Source organism: Lissotriton helveticus, chromosome 9 (genome assembly GCF_964261635.1).
Source record: "Lissotriton helveticus chromosome 9, aLisHel1.1, whole genome shotgun sequence".
NCBI lineage: Eukaryota > Metazoa > Chordata > Amphibia > Caudata > Salamandridae > Lissotriton > Lissotriton helveticus.
The window spans coordinates 1,198,311,773-1,198,329,834 of NC_136070.1; the positions used below are offsets into that span (position 1 = coordinate 1,198,311,773).

At 45.9% G+C, this 18,062-nt stretch overlaps 1 protein-coding gene across 1 annotated transcript; it reads left to right on the plus strand.

Moving 5' to 3' along the window:
• The first annotated feature begins 9,229 nt into the window (after positions 1-9,229).
• LOC144783397 (uncharacterized) lies at positions 9,230-17,030 on the plus strand. The gene is made up of 4 exons (XM_078662391.1): positions 9,230-9,506; positions 14,650-14,745; positions 15,439-15,564; positions 16,525-17,030. The coding sequence occupies exons 1-4, from the start codon at positions 9,230-9,232 to the stop codon at positions 16,971-16,973; spliced, it is 948 nt and encodes a 315-aa protein (XP_078518517.1). The 3' UTR covers positions 16,974-17,030.
• The last annotated feature ends 1,032 nt before the right edge of the window (positions 17,031-18,062 follow it).

Here is an 18,062-nt window from a genome sequence, read left to right on the forward strand (position 1 = left end):
TTTTTTGTGCCTCCGGTCCCCTTTTTGCCACGGTTGTTGGCTGTTGGTGTGGGCCTTGTCTGGGTTCCTGGGGCCCGTTTTCTTCCTGGTTCTTACTCTGGGTCGATGCCTGTTTTCTTGTCTGGTTCCTCCCTCTTCGGTCCTGGTGGCCCTGCTGGTGGCTTCCCCTGGTGTGTTGGGGTTTGGCGCAGTGGTTGGTCCTGTTCGTTGCTCTCTTGCTTTGGCATGCCTCTTGGGTCTCGTCTTCCTCCCCTTGCCTTTTGGTGTGGTCGTTTGTGGGTTGCCCCGGCAGTGGGTTTCTCTCTTACCTGCGTTGGGGACGGGTTTTCGCTCTCTGTCTTGCCCCTGCTGGTTCCTTTCTGGGCCTGGGTGGTGTCCTCCTGTGTGGCCTGTTCTCGTGCCTCTCTCGGTTGTGGGACGGGTTGGCCTGTTCTGTCCCTGATGGGGCAGCTGCTAGGCGGTGCCTGGGGCAGTGGGTTTCTCCCTTGCTGTTTCTTCAGCGCTCCCTTCTCCCAGTGGTTCATTGGGGGGAGTTGTTTGTGCCCCGCTGGGTGCTCCCTTGGGGCTTGGCTCCCACTGTATTCTACGGTGGGGGTGGCTGCCTCTTGGGTGGAGGTCCAGGGTGTTCCTCTCTCTGTGTTCTAGGGGACGTCCTTTGGGCTTCTTCTTTCCTTCATCCGGCCTTGCCGCCTTCTCCTTTGCTGGGTGTTGATGGCGGTTGTGCTTGGGGGTGTTCGGTTGGTTTCGCCCATGGCTTTCTGTTTTGTCATTGTGTCTCTGGGTTTCCTTGCAGTCCTGGTGGTTTGTTGTGTTTTCCTTTTTGGGATGAATGCCGGGGTCTGCTTTGGTATTTCTCACTTGTATTGAAGGTGTCGAGGACGGAGGGACCTGGGGGTAATGTCCTATTACTTACCGGTAATCTTCATTACTCCGGGTCCTGTAGTCCTCGACACCTTCATGGATTCCCTCCCTCCCTCCCGGACTGCCGGCCTTCATCCTTGGCTTGGTATTTCAGAGGGAATGCTTGGACCTGTACGCTTATGTACTCCCGGCGGGAGGGGGAGGGTAGGTCCAGCATTCCTTCGTCTTTTTTTCTGTCTGCGAGATGGGATATCTCACTTGTATTGAAGGTGTCAAGGACTACGGGACCCGGAGTAATGAAGATTACCGGTAAGTAATAGGACATTATAGCTGGATTCTTGCTGTTTCTGAAAACCCACACACATGATCACACCAGTCTTAGGGCCTGATTACAACTTTTGGTGGTGCAGTAGCGGGCGGCACGCCACTCCTGCGCACTGCACCATCACAAGTCGCTGTTGCCCACCAGATTACAAGTAATTTTGTGGCCTGGCAGGCAGGTGGCGGGCTGTCCCAAGGCGGTGCTGTTGAAAGGCTCATTGTGACTCTTAACCAAAACTGCTGCTGTACTGCCAGCGGACATTCCTGCACGGGAAGGAATGCACCATGTCATGCATTCCTTCCCGTGCAGGAACTGGGAGTGCAAAACTACAGGGGGGCACAACATGTGCCCATTTTGTGTTTCTTTTTTAGTCCATTAGAATACAAAAATAAAAAAGGGACATTGCTTTTTTGTTTAAGAAATTTTTATTAAGCAGTTAATAAGTACTACAAAAAACAAGTCATGAATAATTATTAAAAAGTACAATGGGAAAGAGCAATTAAATGACATAAATAATCATGAAAAAGTGCTAGAGGAGAAGGGGAAAAGAGTAAAGAAAGGGGAAAAGAAAAGAAAGAAAGAAAAAGGAGAGCAAAAAGGAAAAAGAAGAGCAAGAATTACTACGTGGGCATAATCGCACGTAATAAGGGTGGGGGATTGGAAGAAAGGTAGGAGGTGAAGGGAAGCCAGAGTAGATCAGATTTAATTTTTAAAGGGACAGAGGTGGAGGATGCAATAGAGATTCTGTGTTCATCACAGATAAAGTTCCACCAAGTGTGGACAGAAAGCTTAGAGTTATCCTTCCAACACAATAAAATAACTTTAAATGCAAGAGCAATAAACAGGTCTAATAACTTAGCAGAAGAAGATACAATTTCAATATCATCAGATAAGGAACCTAAAAACACATTCAGTAGAGATAACGGGGAGGATAACGAAAACATTGTCATGCAGATGTTCCATACTTCAGACCAAAATGATAAAACAGAGGTACAATCTTATAATTGGTGTTTAAGAGTACCAGGTTCCTTGGAACATGACCAACATAAAGGTGAGGAAACTTGAGAGAACTTATGGATACTAACCGGGGTAATAACCACTCTATGATATATAAAGAATAAAGATTGCGTAATACGTGCAGCAACAGAGAATTTAAAAAGTTTGGACCATAAACGATCCCACAATGCAATAGATAAGGAGACATCAAGGTCAGTCTCCCAAACAGTCTCTACATTTGATTTAGAACGTTCTGAAACATTAGATAACAAAATTGAATATACAAGTGCAGCTTTAGGTAGTTGAGTAGAAAATAAAGGGTACAGTGGAGTGGTGGGGGTGAATGAAGAGAAAGAAAGAGATGGGGAGAGGGAAGACAAGTGAGATTGGATGGAAGATGTTATAATGGTATATTCAGTAATAAATGATGAAGGCAAATGAAATACATTTTGCAATGTTGGGAAGGAAATAAGGGATGAATCAACAAAGAACTGATGTACAAATAGGATACCCTTTTCTTTCCAGTATTTAAAGTAAAATGATTTACCTTTGTATCTAATGAATTTGTTGTACCACACCACAGAGGCTAAGAAACATTGAAGAGGGGATAAAGTAGAAGAAAAACCAGTTTGTAGTAGAAATTGGGAATATTTCAAAATGGGACATTTGGATAGAAAAGTGCAATTTGACATGAAAACAATATGCTGAAATGAGAAATCTTTGAGAAGGGAGCGTTCTAGGAGAACCCACTTAGGCACAGGGGTGTCCATGAAGTCATAAGCCAAGGAAAAGGACTGTTTGATCAAAAAGGCAGAATGGTATGATTTAAAATCAGGAAAACGAACACCACCTTCTTGTTTAGGTCGAATTAACTTGTGCAGTGCAATGCGTGGATGTTTGTTATTCCACAAAAATTTTATACAAAGAGAATTAATTCGTGCAAAATAGGATTTAGGAATTTTAAAAGGGAGCATGGAAACAGTATAGAGAACATGTGGAGTAATCATCATTTTAATAGTATCTAATCTACCCCACCAGGATAGGAATAAGGGGGACCAAATTCGAAGAAGGGATTGAAGTTTGTTAATTAATTAATCAAAGGTTAATTTAAGGGTGTCTTTTAGGGAGGAAGAAAACCATATACCAAGGTATTTAATTTTGGAGGGACACCATGTAAAATCAGTATTATTAAACATGTACTGGAAACAGAGTGGATTAAGGGGTAGAACTTCCGTTTTGGATAAATTGAGCTTATAACCTGATATGGAGGAGTACAGATTAACCTCAGTCAAAAAATGTGGAAGGGAGGATTCCGGATTGGACATATATATAGGACATCATCTGCATAAGCAGACAGTTTAGTTTCTGTAGAGGAGAGCATAAGGCCATTAATGGTAGAGTTGGAACGAATACGCTCTAAAAAAGGCTCGAGACATAAAATAAATAATAACGGGGAAAGGGGACAGCCTTGTCTCGTGCCTCTGTTCAATGAAAAAAAATCTAGAGAATTGGTTCTTAACAAAAATACTGGCACGAGGAGAAGAATAAAGAAGTTGAACCAAGGAAATGAAAGAGGGACCAAAACCAAACCATTTAAGGGTACGTAACATGAATTGCCAATTAATACGATCAAAAGCTTTTTCAGCGTCTAGGGAGAGAGCCGCCAATGGGACTTTAACATTTTTAGAATGCGCAATGACATTGGAAAACAAGCGAGCATTATCAGCAGGAAGTCTACCCTTCACAAAACCCACTTGGTCTGTTTTGATTAAATAGGGAATAAGAGAATCTAGACGAGAGGCAAGGATTTTAGCAAAAATTTTGCAATCATAATTAATTAATGATATGGGGCGATAGTTTTTACATTGCGAATGATCTTTATCAGGTTTGGGAATAATGACAATGAGAGCGTCCAAAAAGGACCCAGAGGCTTTGGCATCTGAGATATAAGAATTAAATAATTGAAGGAGTTTAGGTGCAAAAAAAGATTGAAAAGAAGAATAAAACTCAACAGGTAAACCATCAGGGCCAGGGGCTTTCGATTTTTTAAGACGGTTAATGGCTGTAGTAATTTCCTGGAGAGTGATTTCCCGTTCCAAAAGAGCAAAATCCATCGGAAGGGAAGGGGGGGCTGGGAGTCCCTCAAAAAATGACGATAAGTTCGCGTCAGAGGGATGTGTATCATCTGAGTATAAGGCCTGGTAATAATTATGAAATACTTCGGCAATGTCTTCATCAGAAGTAACTAATTTGTTTAAAGAGTCATTAAAGATCGGACCAACCGTTTTTCGTTCGGATTTAATTTTTAAATAATTTGCCAACATTTTCCCTGCTTTATTCTGGCCTCCATGGAATTTAGATTTAATTTTGAGAAGGGTGTGACAGGCTTCATTGGTGATAATTTTGTTAAGGTCAGTTTTGGCTAGGATTAGCTCTTGAAGAGCCGAGGAGGACTTAGAGGAAAAATAAGAATGTTCAAGACTTTTGATCACTTTAAGCTGGTCGTCATATTTTTGTCTATTAAGCTTACTCCTTTTGGAAACATAGGATATAGTAAATGCTCTAAAGGAAGCCTTAAAAGCATCCCAAGTGATGGGAATGGAGGTGTCCAAAGAATTATTAAAGGAGAAAAACTCATTGAAAAATTCCACACTCTCTTTCATAAAAATGGCATCAGATAAAAGAAAAGAATTACATTTCCAACGACTGAATTTAGAGGAAATAAGGGAGAGGTCTAGGGTAGTATACACAGGAGCATGGTCAGAGATAAAAATAGAGCCAATGACAGACTTTTGAATGGAGGGCAAAAGAGACTTACTAACCATAATATAATCAATTTTCGAGCTGGTGTGGTGAACATTAGAAAAAAAAGTATATTCAAGCAAATCTGGGTTGCACATTTTCCAAGAATCATATAAAGGACGAGAAGCAATGGCAGACTGAAAACTCTTATGGGATTTGTCAGGTTGAAATTTACTGGAGGATAATCTATCGGCGAATGGGTCTAACCATTGATTAAAATCACCAGCAACAATAAAATCAGGGCAATCTATGGACAAAATTAGAACTTTTATATCTTTCCAAAATTTTGGATCAGGGCGAACAGGACCATATATATTAAGCAATACCATCGTCTTGTTTTGAATGATAACCTTAGCCATTGCCCATCGTCCTTCATCATCAGTACTAGAAGAAACAATTTGAACATTTAATGCTTTATGAAACAGTATAGCAACCCCTCCTCTTTTTTGAATAGCAGGCGAAAACACAACCTGGCCCACCCATTGTCTTTTAAGCTTAAGTGATTCAACATCAGAACAATGCGTTTCCTGAAGAAAAACAACCTGTGAATGAAATTTAGATAAATGAGACAGTACCTTTTGACGCTTGACAGGATGACCAAGACCTCGCACGTTCCACGAGACAAAGTTACACATGGTGGTAAGAGTGGAGGATGGGTGACAAGTGGAAGAGACACATGGCAAGGAGATCACTACAAAAGGGAAGACAAAAAATGCATAGGTAATTGAAAAAGGGGACTCCCAAAACGCTCACAGTACCAAGACCAGAGAAAACCATGGATATAAAAACTGAGAATATGAAGAACAAAATGAGAAGTAGAGATCGCTCAGGAATAGAATAGCATTGAAACTGGAAAGAGAAGCAAAGAAACCAAAAAGAAAGAGAGAAAAAGAGAGGAAAGAAAGAGAAAAAGTAGAGGAGGACAGAAAGATAAGAAGTAAACAGATCAAGGCACAAAGGCCTGAACGGAAAAAAAGAGAGTAACCAAAACATCTGAGGCGAAGCTGCGCCAAAGAGAGAACTCAGCCCATGAGCTGCCAAAAAACAGGACATATAGAGAAAGGAAAAACACAAGGATGTGAGGACAAAACCTCAAGGAGCAGATCAAGAATATAGGAGAAGAAGCAAAAGAGGTCAGGAAGAATAGAAGAGCAACAGTGGACAAAAGGAAGGAGAGAAAACATTAATGAGCAGTGTCCATATTGGAAGGAGAGACACTCAAAAGATACTCGTGAAGTTTTTGCGGATCATCATAGGATCTGGTACGTCCATTATGCGTGATCTTGCATGGATGCAGGATTCCATATTGAATGTTCAGTTGTCGCATTAAAGGTCGAAGATTCAAGAACTCCTTGCGTCGTGCATTAGTAGCCGATGAAAGATCCTGTGAGATAAAAATGTTATGACCAGACCACTGGAGACGACGTTTGATCCTGGCTGCTTTCAGGACAGACATTAATTCTGTGAATTCGAGGAACAGCAGAATGATGCCACGTGGTTTGGAGGAGTTGGAATTAAGACGACCAAGACGATGGGCCCTTTGGATATTAAGAGGGTGCGAAGCTGGTTGAAGATCCAAAAGTTCCTGAAGAAATTTACGTATAAAGGACACCATGTCAGAACCCTCCAAATTTTCCGGAACACCATAAACGCGTAGATTGTTCCTCCGGTTGCGATTTTCCAAATCCTCGGTGTGGAGTTTAAGTTTGAGGATCTCCTGTTCCAACAATGGAATTTTAGTTGAGACATCTTGAATATCACTCACTCGCTGTTCCAGATTCAAAACCTTGCTCTCCATAACAACCCAGCGCTCTTCAATTTGTTGGAGTTTTGCATTAGTAGCGGACATAAAAGGTTGGAGACCACACACCTCTTCAAGAATGGAATCCAAAACAGGATTAGAGGAAGATGCAATAGGAGAAGGCGGGTCATTCTTAAGCCTCTTAGGTTTGGTACCAGTTTGTGACATTTTAGGAGAGATGGAATTATTTGCCATGATGATAGAAGTCAGTCAACTTGCCATATGCAGGTAGGTACTAACAGAGAACAGCAGGATCCAATGAACTGGTTTGGAGATGCTTAGGCAGTAAGAGGGGCATACATAACGTGGCTTAAAATGAAGGGACAAAAAGGAGCAGCCAAAGAACGCACCACTCTTAAGCGCTGATACCCTCACTGGATTGAAAGTAGCAGAGGAAAACCAGCAATGCTGTGTTAATAAAAACCACGGCACAAAAAGGGAGCATCTATTGAAGCCAGCACAAGTGTAAGATGGTAGTACGTAAAGGCAAAGTCACTTTAAAGATCCTGTCGCCAAAGGAAGCAAGTAGAGGCAAAATGAAGAATCAGACTTAGTAACTCCTAAAATGGCGGCCGTGGTGTCTCCACACATAAAAGAAAAATGTGACCAATATGAAAGCAGAAAGCTGGGAGTCATGGGAGGCAAAGGACATGAGCCCAGTCAAAAAAATAGGAGTGAGCAAGTTCAGGTAAGATGACTCAAAAACATGTACATGAGGACCTTCAAAAAGACTCATAGCACTGCACATGCATGAAACCTAAAATGGCGGCCAGATCTCTTCAGAGAACCTGTATTGACAGCAGTAATCTAGGGGCAAAATGAATTGGGCACCCAAAAAATGTTAAAAGCCGCTTGAAACAATAAAAGTCATGCCACAATGATCCCTCGAAGTTACCAGCATTAGGCAAGAAGAAACGCTGCGTTAAATGAGGTGCAGGAAGACATTCGCGGGAACGGTAAACAAAATGGCGGCCGCCCGAGATGAGGAGACAGCTCAAATTACCGGGACAAATTTCCACCGTTCCACCGCCAGGAGACACCGCACAGTTGCTTCTGCATGGTCTGCACACCTTCCGACGCCACTGCCGCTCAGAAAAGCCATTAAAAAAAGTCAGGAAAGGACCTCACGGCATCCGCGTTTTCATCCTAAGCGGAGCTCACGGGAAGTCCGTCCTCTGCAGCTGGCGTGCAAGCCACGCCCCCCGACAAAATGACCTTAAAAACCTAAAAAAGTAGATTTGTTATGAAAAAATTTAACTACCACTACCCGAATGCATTGTGGCCAAATCAGTGACCCCTCATAAATTAAGTTTTTGGGGCCAGTGGGTGTGCACTAGCCCATCCCAGGGGCGTAACAAACGCCCCCGCAGGCCCCGCAGTGCGGGGGGGGCCCCACTCCCCTCAGTAAATGAAGGGGGCCCCGGGACCCCCTCAGCTCTTCTGAGACCTCTGAGAGAGGCTTGCTTTGCGCTGAAGCAAGCCTCTCTCCTCTGCGTCTGAAGCAGGTGCAGGCTGCAGCCTGCTCGGAGCCCCCCGCCCCCTCCCTTTGACTGAAGGGAAACAATGTTTCAAGTGACATTGTTTCTCTTCAGTTAGAGCACGAGGCCCGGAAAGAGGATGGGGGTGGGGGCCCATTTGAAGCAGGTGAAATCTGCTCTATGAGGGTACAGTCGTGGATCAGGGGGGCCTCAGTCTCAGTTAAGCTGTGGAATCCAAAAATGTGCACATGAGGCAAACCATTGCGCCTATAAAAGGGCAGTTTTTACGAGGGCGCTGGGGGCCATATTAAAAGTGTCCCGGGTAACTACATGAGGGGCCACAGAGACTTGTGCTCCGCTCATGTCACATGGACTGCGCAGTCAAAACGTCAACGTGCTCCGGGGTCAAATGGACATTGAGCATATTTCATTTAAACTTTCAGGATGGCTATCAAATATGCAAATAATCTCATTTAAAATTAATCATGTGTGAATTCATTTTATAAGTAGTAATTGTGGATACCCTGAAGTCCTGACTGGACTTACTCTTCAGTGAATCCACAAGTCAAGCCTTAGTCTGGATTGACCCTGGCGAATCCAGGGGCCCCTCCTCGGAAGCGGGGGCCCTCGCAATCATCTCCCTCATAACTGCCCCAGTTGTGTCTATTACAGACTGACAACACACTGAGCTCATAGGGGCCCCTCCACAAAAGCCTTTCTGAGTTCTCCAGGAGTACCACAGGATTTTACAGGCGTACTACAGGAGTAGCCCAGGAGTCCTACAGGAGTAATACAGGAGTACTACAGCAGTACTACTGGAGTACTACAGGAGAATTACCGGAGTTGCACAGGCATACAGCAGGAGTACTACAGGTGTACTACCGGAGTACCACTGGAGTTCTACAGTACTACAGGAGTAATACAGGAGTACTAAAGGAGTACCCCAAGAGTCCTACAGGAATAATACAGATGTACTACAGGAGTCATACAGGAGTAATTCAAGAGTACTACAGCAGTACTACAGGAGTACTACATGAGAATTACAGGAATTCTACAGGCGTGCTACAGAAGTACTACAGGTGTACTACCGGAATACCACCAGAGGTCTATAGGAGTACTGCAGGTGTACTACCGGAGTACCACCGGAGTTCTACAGGAGTAATACAGGAGTACTACAGGAGTACTGCAGCAATACTACAGGAGTATTACATGAGAATTACAGGATTTCTACAGGCGTACGACAGGAGTACTAAAGGTGTACTACCAGAGTACAACCGGAGTTCTACAGGAGTAATACAGGAGTACTACAGGAGTACCCCAGGAGTCCTACAGGAGTAATACAGAAGTACTACAGCAATACTACAGAAGTACTATAGGAGAATTACAGGAGTTCTACAGGCGTACTACAGGAGTTATATAGGAGTACTACAGGTGTACCACTGGAGTTCTACAGGAATACTACAGCAATACTACAGGAGTACTACAGGAGTTCTACAGGCATACTACAGGAGTAGCGCAGGAGTTCTATAGGATTACTACAGGTGTACTATCGGAGTACCACCCGAGTTCTACAGGAGTATTACAGGAGTAATACAGGAGTACTACAGGAATACTACAGGAGTACCGTAGGAGCGGGGGCATAACTATCGCCCCGGGAGCCCCCGCGGTGCGGGGCGGCCCCACTCTCTTCAGTAAATGAAGTGGGCCCCGGCCCCCTCAGCTCTGCGGTGAGCGCTGTGAGAGAGCCTTGCTTTGCTCTAAAGCAAGCCTCTCCCCCTCTAAAGCAGGTGCAGGTTGCAGCCTGCTCTGAGCCCCTCCCGCTGACTGAAGAGAAAAAATGCATCAACTTACATTGGTTCTCTTCAGTCAGAGCCCGCCCAAAGGATGGGGGTGGGGGCCCCAGATACAGCATTCTCCAGGGCAAAGCTCATATGAGAAGGGATGAGGCAGCAAAATGGTGCCCTCAGGTAAGCACTCTTGTTAGAAGCACCATGTGGGCGTCCGCGGGGGGAGGGCAAGGGGGCCGAGAAGGGTGCACGGCAGAGGGGAGAATGGTGCAAGGTAGAGAGGAGAAGGGTGCAAGGTAGAGTTGAGAAGGGTGCAAGGCAGAGGGGAGAAGGGTGGAAGTCAGAGAGAAGGGTGCAAGGCAGAGAGGAGAAGGGTGCAAGGCAGAGAGGAGAAGGGTGCAAGGCAGAGGGGAGAAGGGTGCAAGGCAGAGAGGAGATGGGTGCAAGGCAGAGAGGAGAAGGGTGCAAGGCAGAGGGGAGAATGGTGCAAGGTAGAAAAGGGTGCAAGGCGGAGGTGGAGAAGGGTGCAAGGGGGAGGGGGAGAAGGGTGCAAGGGGGAGGGCGAGAAGGGTGGAAGGCAGACGGGAGAAGGGTGCAAGGGAGATGGTGATGAAGTTAAAAATTTGTCCCCCCACCCCCCGGAAACATTTCTGCAGACGCCCATGGCAACGCACACTGCTTTGTGGGCGAGAGTGGAGAGAGAGAGTGGAGTGAGAGAGTGGAGAGAGGGGGACGAGTGTAGAGTGAGAGAGGAGAGTGAGAGAGAGTGGAGCGAGAGTGAAGCGAGACAGTGGAGAGAGAGAGAGTAGAGAGAGAGTGTAGAGAGAGGGTGGGGAGAGAGTGGAGAGAGAGTGAAGAGAGAGAGTGGAGGGAGACAGTGGAGAGAGTGGAGAGAGAGAGTGGAGAGAGAGAGAGTAGAGAGAGTGGAGATAGAGAGTGTGGAGAGAAAGTGTGGAGAGAGTGTGGAGAGAGAGTGGAGCGAGAGCAGAGAGAGAGTGGAGGGAGAGAGCAGAGAGAGAGTGGAGAGAGGGTAGAGAGAGAGCATGGAGAGAGAGAGTGGAGAGAGAGAGAGAGTGGAGAGAGACAGTGGAGAGAGAGTGGAGAGAGAGAGAGTGGAGAGAGAGTGGGGAGAGAGAGTGGAGAGAGAGTGAAGAGAGAGAGAGTGGAGAGAGAGAGAGTGGAGAGAGAGTGGAGAGATTAGAGAGATTGGAGTGAGAGAGAGTGGAGAGAGAGTAAAGAGAGAGAGAGAGTAGAGAGAGAGAGTGGAGAGAGAGTGGAGAGAGAGTGGAAAGAGAGAGAGTGGAGGGAGAGTGGAGAGACAGAGGAGAGAGAGTGGAGAGAGAGAGAGGGAAGGGAGAGAGAGAGTGGAGAGAGTGTGGAGAGAGAGAGAGAGTGGAGAGAGTAGAGAGAGAGAAAGTGGAGAGAGGGACAGTGGAGAGAGAAACAGTGGAGAGAGAGAGACAGTGGAGAGAGAGTGGAGAGAGAGACAGTGGAGATAGAGTGGACAGAGTTGAGAGAGAGAATGGAGAGAGAGAGATAGAGTGGAGAGAGAGTAGAGACTGACTGACTCAGAGACTGAATACTGACTGACCGAGAGACTGATTGAAAGAGAAACTGACTGAAAGAGAGAGAGAGAGAGAGAGACTGACTGACAGAGAGAGACTGACAGAAAGAGAGAGATAGAGAGACTGACAGAGAGAGAGAGACCGACTGACTGACAGAGAGAGAGTGACTGACAGACTGACTGAGAGAGACTGACTGACTGACAGAGAGACTGAATGACAGAGAGAGAGAGACTGACTCACTGAGAGAGAGAGAGAGAGAGAGAGAGAGAGAGAGCGAGCGAGAGAGAGAGAGACTGTGATGGAATTGGGGTCACAGTGTGTATGAAGCTATGCAATGCCTCTAAAGATTGCTATTGTCTACTAATAAAAATGTATTATCAAAATATGCTCTTTGTAGTTACATCTGCTTTTGAAATACTGCATTGTCGCATTGTCTAATGTTTTAAAACGGAAACGAGAAGGAGCAGTGGATGCACTTTTGTCAAAACTGAACGATGAGTAAGCATGGGCGGATTTTGCTGATTGGCAATCCGCGAATTTGCGTATTTGCGTATTTGCGTATTGCGAAAATCCGCAAACTCCGCGAATTCTCGCGGATTTTGCGGATTTTTTGGGGGATGTGTGTTCGCACGGGTTTCTGCAAGTTCGCGAGGGTTTTGTAGAATTTCGCAAATTGCGAACTTACTTGTCGGGTCGCCAGTTTTGCGAACTTGTTGTTTCTACGTGCCCAGCCTGTTTGCAAGGCTTTCTTCATCACTGCCACCCTCTGTCACCACTGGCACTCTCTTTGTTCACCCATGCCACCCTCTGGCTCACCCATGTCACCCTCAGTGTCATCACAGCACCCTCTGGTTCACCAGTGTACATTATTGGGGCAAAGCAAAATACTGCCATCCTCTGTCAACACTGGCACTCTGGTTCACCCATGCCACCCTCTGGCTGGCACACCCATGCCACCCTCGGTGTCATCACAGCACCCTCTGGTTGACCAGTGAGTGTACATTATTGTAGCAAAGCAAAGCACACCTGGTAATTGCTTCAAGTTTTGCAAACAACAACACCTGCCCTGACCCAACTGACATTAAAGAAGGCTGGCACCTGCTTGTCTGCTCCCTTTCCTTTTTGTTGCAATGTACATTTTTTTTAACAGGATGCAATGGCATACTTCTAACTATTCTGTGACTGTCAAAGCAGGGTCACACAATAGTTGCAAGTAGGCAACCGGATTCTGGAGGGCTCCTTCAGGAAGCACTACAGGGAAATGGTTACAAATGATGAGCTCGAACTTTTGCACCTGCTCGTTGGTTTTGCTTTTGCAAAACTCTTTTTTCGGTAATTTCGCCCTATTCGCGAGGCGCGGCGTTGTGCGAACTCGACCGTGGAAGCCGCGAACTCGTGCGAGTTACCCCAAGGTTGAGTATGGGCGCCGCCATTTTGTTTACGTGACGTATTTCCGTTTCCGCCCGCTATGTGTAATCTCGCGGAATGAGCGCATTGCAAATGCAAGTTCGCACGAGTTCGCGAGAGAAATCACGTGCCATCCTTTGCTTGTTTTAATATTTTTTTGATCTATTTAACTTATTTTCTATCCCTCTATTTTTCTAGGTCTATATTTTTGTGTTTTAGGCTACTTTTGTTTACTTTTCAACTAGTTTTTTAAACTTTTATTTTCTTCTTCCCTAATCTTATTCTTTTTCATTTTGTCTCCTTGCTGCTAACACCTGCCCAGACCATGGTGAAGACAACTGTGAAGCTGCCCAAGACGGCCCCCGCAGCCCGTGCCCGGCTCCCGTGTGGCCGTTTGAGGGCAGAAATGGTGGTGCCCAGGGAGATCTTCAGCCCTGAGGAGGTGGGCGCACTCGTTTTTTATGTACAGCGCCGCCTCCCCAGGACCATCGCGGCAGGCGGCAGGATCGCTGGTGGCTACACCAACCGCCAGGAGCGACGGAAGCGGTGGGAGCAGGTGTGTCGGGCCCTGTTTCACATCACGGGGGTCCAGCGCACCTACAATCAGGTGACCCACCGCTGGACCGATATCCTGGACCGGGAGCGCGACCTGCTCGACCTGCTGGGAGTGGAGGTCCCCGGGCTTGGTGAGTAGTATTAGCAATTTTTTCATCACTCACTACTCTGTTTTTTCTCCTGCTCTGTGTGTTATATTGGAAATGTTTGCTTTAACTTTTTTACAAAGAGCAATAATGCTGCCGATTAAATTGATAGGAGAGGTAAATTAATATTTCAAAATCTTCTGTGCATTTCAGGTGAACTGCTCTCCTTCTCTGTGGCGGTGCCACTGTTAAATTGTTTTCTATTTTGTGTTCATTTAATTGGGCTGAGTAATGTATGAGTGTACTTTACAGAACTGCGTAATGCTAGACACAAAGGGGCAGATTTACAAGCCCCTTGCGCCACGTTTACGCTGCCTTACGTGGCGCATCCCTGCGAGTCATTTACAACGTGATGCATCTAAGGAGATGCGCCACGTTAAGGCCTGTGCCTGCGCCACAATGGGTGCGTTCCCACGCAGGGGGGTGGGGGGGTGGGTGGCGGTGTGGCAGCTGTGCGCCTCGCAAAAGTGCCTGCGTGAAATCTACAAGATTTAACGCAGGCACTTCCGCGACGCTGCTACGTCAATTCTTTATGCCTGCTTGCTTGAAGCAGGCGTAAGGACTGATGCGGTATGTTGAGTATTGGGCAGCCCAGAGCATTGCTAGAGTTGCATCGCGCCTGCGATGGGACTCTAGAGATGCGCCCCTCTTTCGTCACGAGATGCGCCACGCATCTGCCTACCCTTGCGCCAGGGTTTGCCGCATTGTAATTGCGGCGCATCTGCCGTGACGCAAGGTTAGTTTTGCGTTACGCATTTGTTCTGGTGCACCTCTGAGTAGAGGCTCAGGTGCAGTTCTTCCTTTGTAGCCCTCTTTTTGGCTGAAATAGTTGGTTCTTGTTCTTTCTAAATGTTTGATTTGGTTGACAAGGACATCGACAAGTAGCAATCATCAATGTTTTCTGTTCTTTTTTTCATGTTGTACGTCAGGTCCGCCCAGGGGCAAGCGGACGGAAAAGGAGGAGGCTGTGGCTCCAAAGGAGGAGGATGCAGGCCAGGGCGGCGAGTGCTCTTTTGCTGGCCCCAGTAAGTTTTCATTTAAATATAGAGGACCTATTGTTGTCCAAGCGTTCCTAATTTAATTTTTTGGACATAGTGTTTAGATAGGAGCAAAATCCATAATACTACTGTTGCAGGGACAATTCTCCACAAACCGAACTATGGACACCAAAAACCAGAGTAATAATATTTCAGAGTGGCGTGTTTGGCACACTGTATAAACATGGTAGTGTCAGCGGCACGGACTCCTCCTTGCAAAAATTGCAAAACCTTTCGCTCAGTCACTCGAGTCTGGAGGACCAAAAACCACAGAGTCTATTCAAGTTTAAAAGCTTTATTAAAAGTAAAAGTAAACACATATATTAAAATAAAGTTAGCTAGAAATGGAAAAGTGCTTGGTGCTGAGTTGATGAGTAATGGAGCACATTTCTTGTGGTCGAGCCGAGCTTTCACCTGGTTTGAAGTTGATGTTGCTCTTGTCCTTAAAAGTCCAGCTTCTGTCTGTTCAGAGAAAAATGGTGTGTGTTAAAATTAAGCAAGCATTCATCAATTGTGACAAAAAAGTGCAGCAAGACAACAGCCTTCCCTGGAAGGAGGGACATTTTTACTTTAGACTAGAGTAGACAGTCAATTACTTTTTCTGTTGTTTTCACATTTCTTCATTCCTAGACCAAATACTAGTGAGTGGTGTAATCTAACATTCTTAAATCTACTTTGTAGGTGGAACATCTGGTGGCGGGGCCAGCTCGGATGAGGTGGTGGTGATAGACTCTGATGACAGCTCTGGGGAGGAGGCGGCGCAAGAACAGACTGTGAGGAAGCAGACAGTGGCGGTGGTGGGTACAGGTAAGCTGGATCATGGTACTATCTGACTCTTAGATAGCATATGATGTGTATCTACAGAGAGTAGATGGTCACTGGATGAACTACGAACATACTATGAAATGTTTCCAGGGGGGGGGTGCAACATCATCACCATCTCCTGAGTCCTACTCCTGACATGATTGAGCACAAGTATTAAATATATTTTTTTTAAATCTAACACGACATAGAGCTTAAATAAACAAAGAACCCCATAGGGAGAAGAGAAAAATCTTGTTCAGCACCACAGCAGACGACCTGGCAACTAAATTAAAAGAGAGGGAAAAACAAAAAATGCCAGAAACAAAAAATTCAATCTAAATCAGGAGGATGTGGTTATAGAGCATGGGTCCTCACAAACTTTCTCTCGGGGCCAAATTGATAGTGTGGTTTGTGGCCAAGGGCCGCACCGAAGGGGGCAGGGTCAGTGGGGGAGGGGGGTGGATCTAGAGCAACCAAAAAAAATATGACCATGAAATTGAACTCATGCCCCTGCAGCGGATGCCTTCGTCCACTGAGCCACCAGACCTGGCATACACATTACACATATCTTTCTTTCTCTCTCCCCCTCCCTCTCTCTCTGTCTCCCTCCCTCATCCTCCCTCTGTCACCCTCTGGCTCCCTCACTCTCTCTCTCTCTCCTTCTGTCTTCCTCTCTCTCTGTCTCTGCCTCTATCTGTCTGTCGGTCCCAGCCTGCTGTAATTACCATATTGTAATTTGTCACTGGGCCAGCACTGGATGGACCTGCGATCCAGGGGGGGGCAATCGCGCCCTCTCTTGCCCATCCCTGCGGACGCCCATGATATTGGCCTGAATAGTTTCTTTTGTACTGCGCTGGCTAGTTGCTAGTTGTACTGTGACACAACTTCCTGCTGAATCATTTTGTGTTAATCATATTCTTAAAGAGCATTGGTTACAGATTATGTCTTTCTTTCTTCATATAGTTGGTCATACTAAAACAACAAAACCCACAAGAAGTATGCAGGCTGTACTGGCCCGGCAACGGAGGCTGGATGCAACTGTTGCCCAATATCGGCGGCTGGTGAAACTGGAGGGGGACGACACGCAGTCCAGTACTTCGAATGTAACATCTGCATCCTCCTCCGTGACCCCACGTTCTGCCGGCCAGCGCAGTGCTCCAGCCAAACGAAGCCGTGCTGGCAGACGCCACCGCCGAGCAGCAAAGGCTGCACCTCACAGTACTGTAAAGGCTCGCTTGCGCCGTGCAATCCGCAGAGTGTCGGACCTGGAGGCGGAGGTCCGGAAATGGAAAGAGTACCAGAATTTGTTGGAGGGCCTCCGTTTAGATCACGCCACCCTCCGGGAGCAGTATGATGCCCTGGCCCTAAGGCATGATGCCCTGGAGGCCAAAGTCAACAACATGCATCCCTAGAGTGTCCCTTGCCCCTTTTCTAGAGACTTTTGGGGGGTGGGAATTGGGAGTTGGGTTTTTTGGGGACTTTTGAGGGACTATTTATTTCTTTGTTGGGGTTGGGGAGGGTCTTGCGGGAGATTATTTTGTTAGGGATATAAAAATATACTTTTTCAAACTTTATCTGAGCATATCTTTTTTTTTTACTACTTTTGAGCCTGGTGGGTGGTGGTTTTGCAGTAAGTTAGTTTTACTGAACACTGTCATCGTGTTGGTTCACGTGTAATTGGCCAAATGTTTTCCAAAGTAAATGCCTGTCACAGAGTTTGTTAATTGAAGAGTCCTAGGACTTTACTACTAGTACCACTGTCACTCTCTCGCCTCTCCTAATACTCCATTATACTACCTCCCATCCAAACGCTTATCTTACCTGTAATTTGTGTTTGAGGGCTGGCTCCACCTGGCATTCACAGTGTCCTAAAGCGTTCTGCAGCAGGGCCCCAACTGAAGTTTCCCAGCGTGGATTTTCTGCAAAACAAAAGCAATCAACATTAGAAATATGGCAGCGGTGCTCACAGACCCCAAAATCCTAGAAGCCCCACAGACAGCACCCCTAAGACAGGCAAGCGAGCAATAATAACGCCTAAACGTTCACGTGTAATAGGCCAAATGTTTTCCAAAGTAGCAGCCTGATTCATGAAGCTAAATTGCACTCGCAAAGGGCAAGATTCTCAGAATCTTGCCTTTTGCGAGTGCAATTTTGGCATTTGGGATTCACAATCCCAAATGCAAAAATCGCTAATGAAGAATTAGCTAATATGCGAGGATTAGCATTTAAGGAATCTCTATTAGAGATTCCTTAAATGCTATTCATGACACTTTCAAAAATTGCGATTTTGCAAATTTGGGCCGCTATTTACCGAGAGGTCAGACCTCTCGGTAAATAGCAAAAACTTAGAAAAATGCTTTTAAAAGCATTTTTCTAAGTTGCATGTTGCACACACACATGTCCTTTGGACATGTGTGTGCGCAACACCTGTTCAAATGTGCATTTTAGGGGTGCTACAGGGTGTCCTTTGGACACCCCTGGCACCCTTAAAATCGCTATCT

What these genes read in the sequence shown, in the direction of transcription:
- LOC144783397 (XM_078662391.1), top strand. Translation starts at nt 9,230, where the DNA reads ATGTACTACAGGAGTCATACAGGAGTAATTCAAGAGTACTACAGCAGT. An exon ending in GTGCTCTTTTGCTGGCCCCA is followed by an intron (nt 14,746 to 15,438) that starts GTAAGTTTTCAT and finishes TCTACTTTGTAG; the next exon opens with GTGGAACATCTGGTGGCGGG. An exon ending in AGTGGCGGTGGTGGGTACAG is followed by an intron (nt 15,565 to 16,524) that starts GTAAGCTGGATC and finishes TTCTTCATATAG; the next exon opens with TTGGTCATACTAAAACAACA.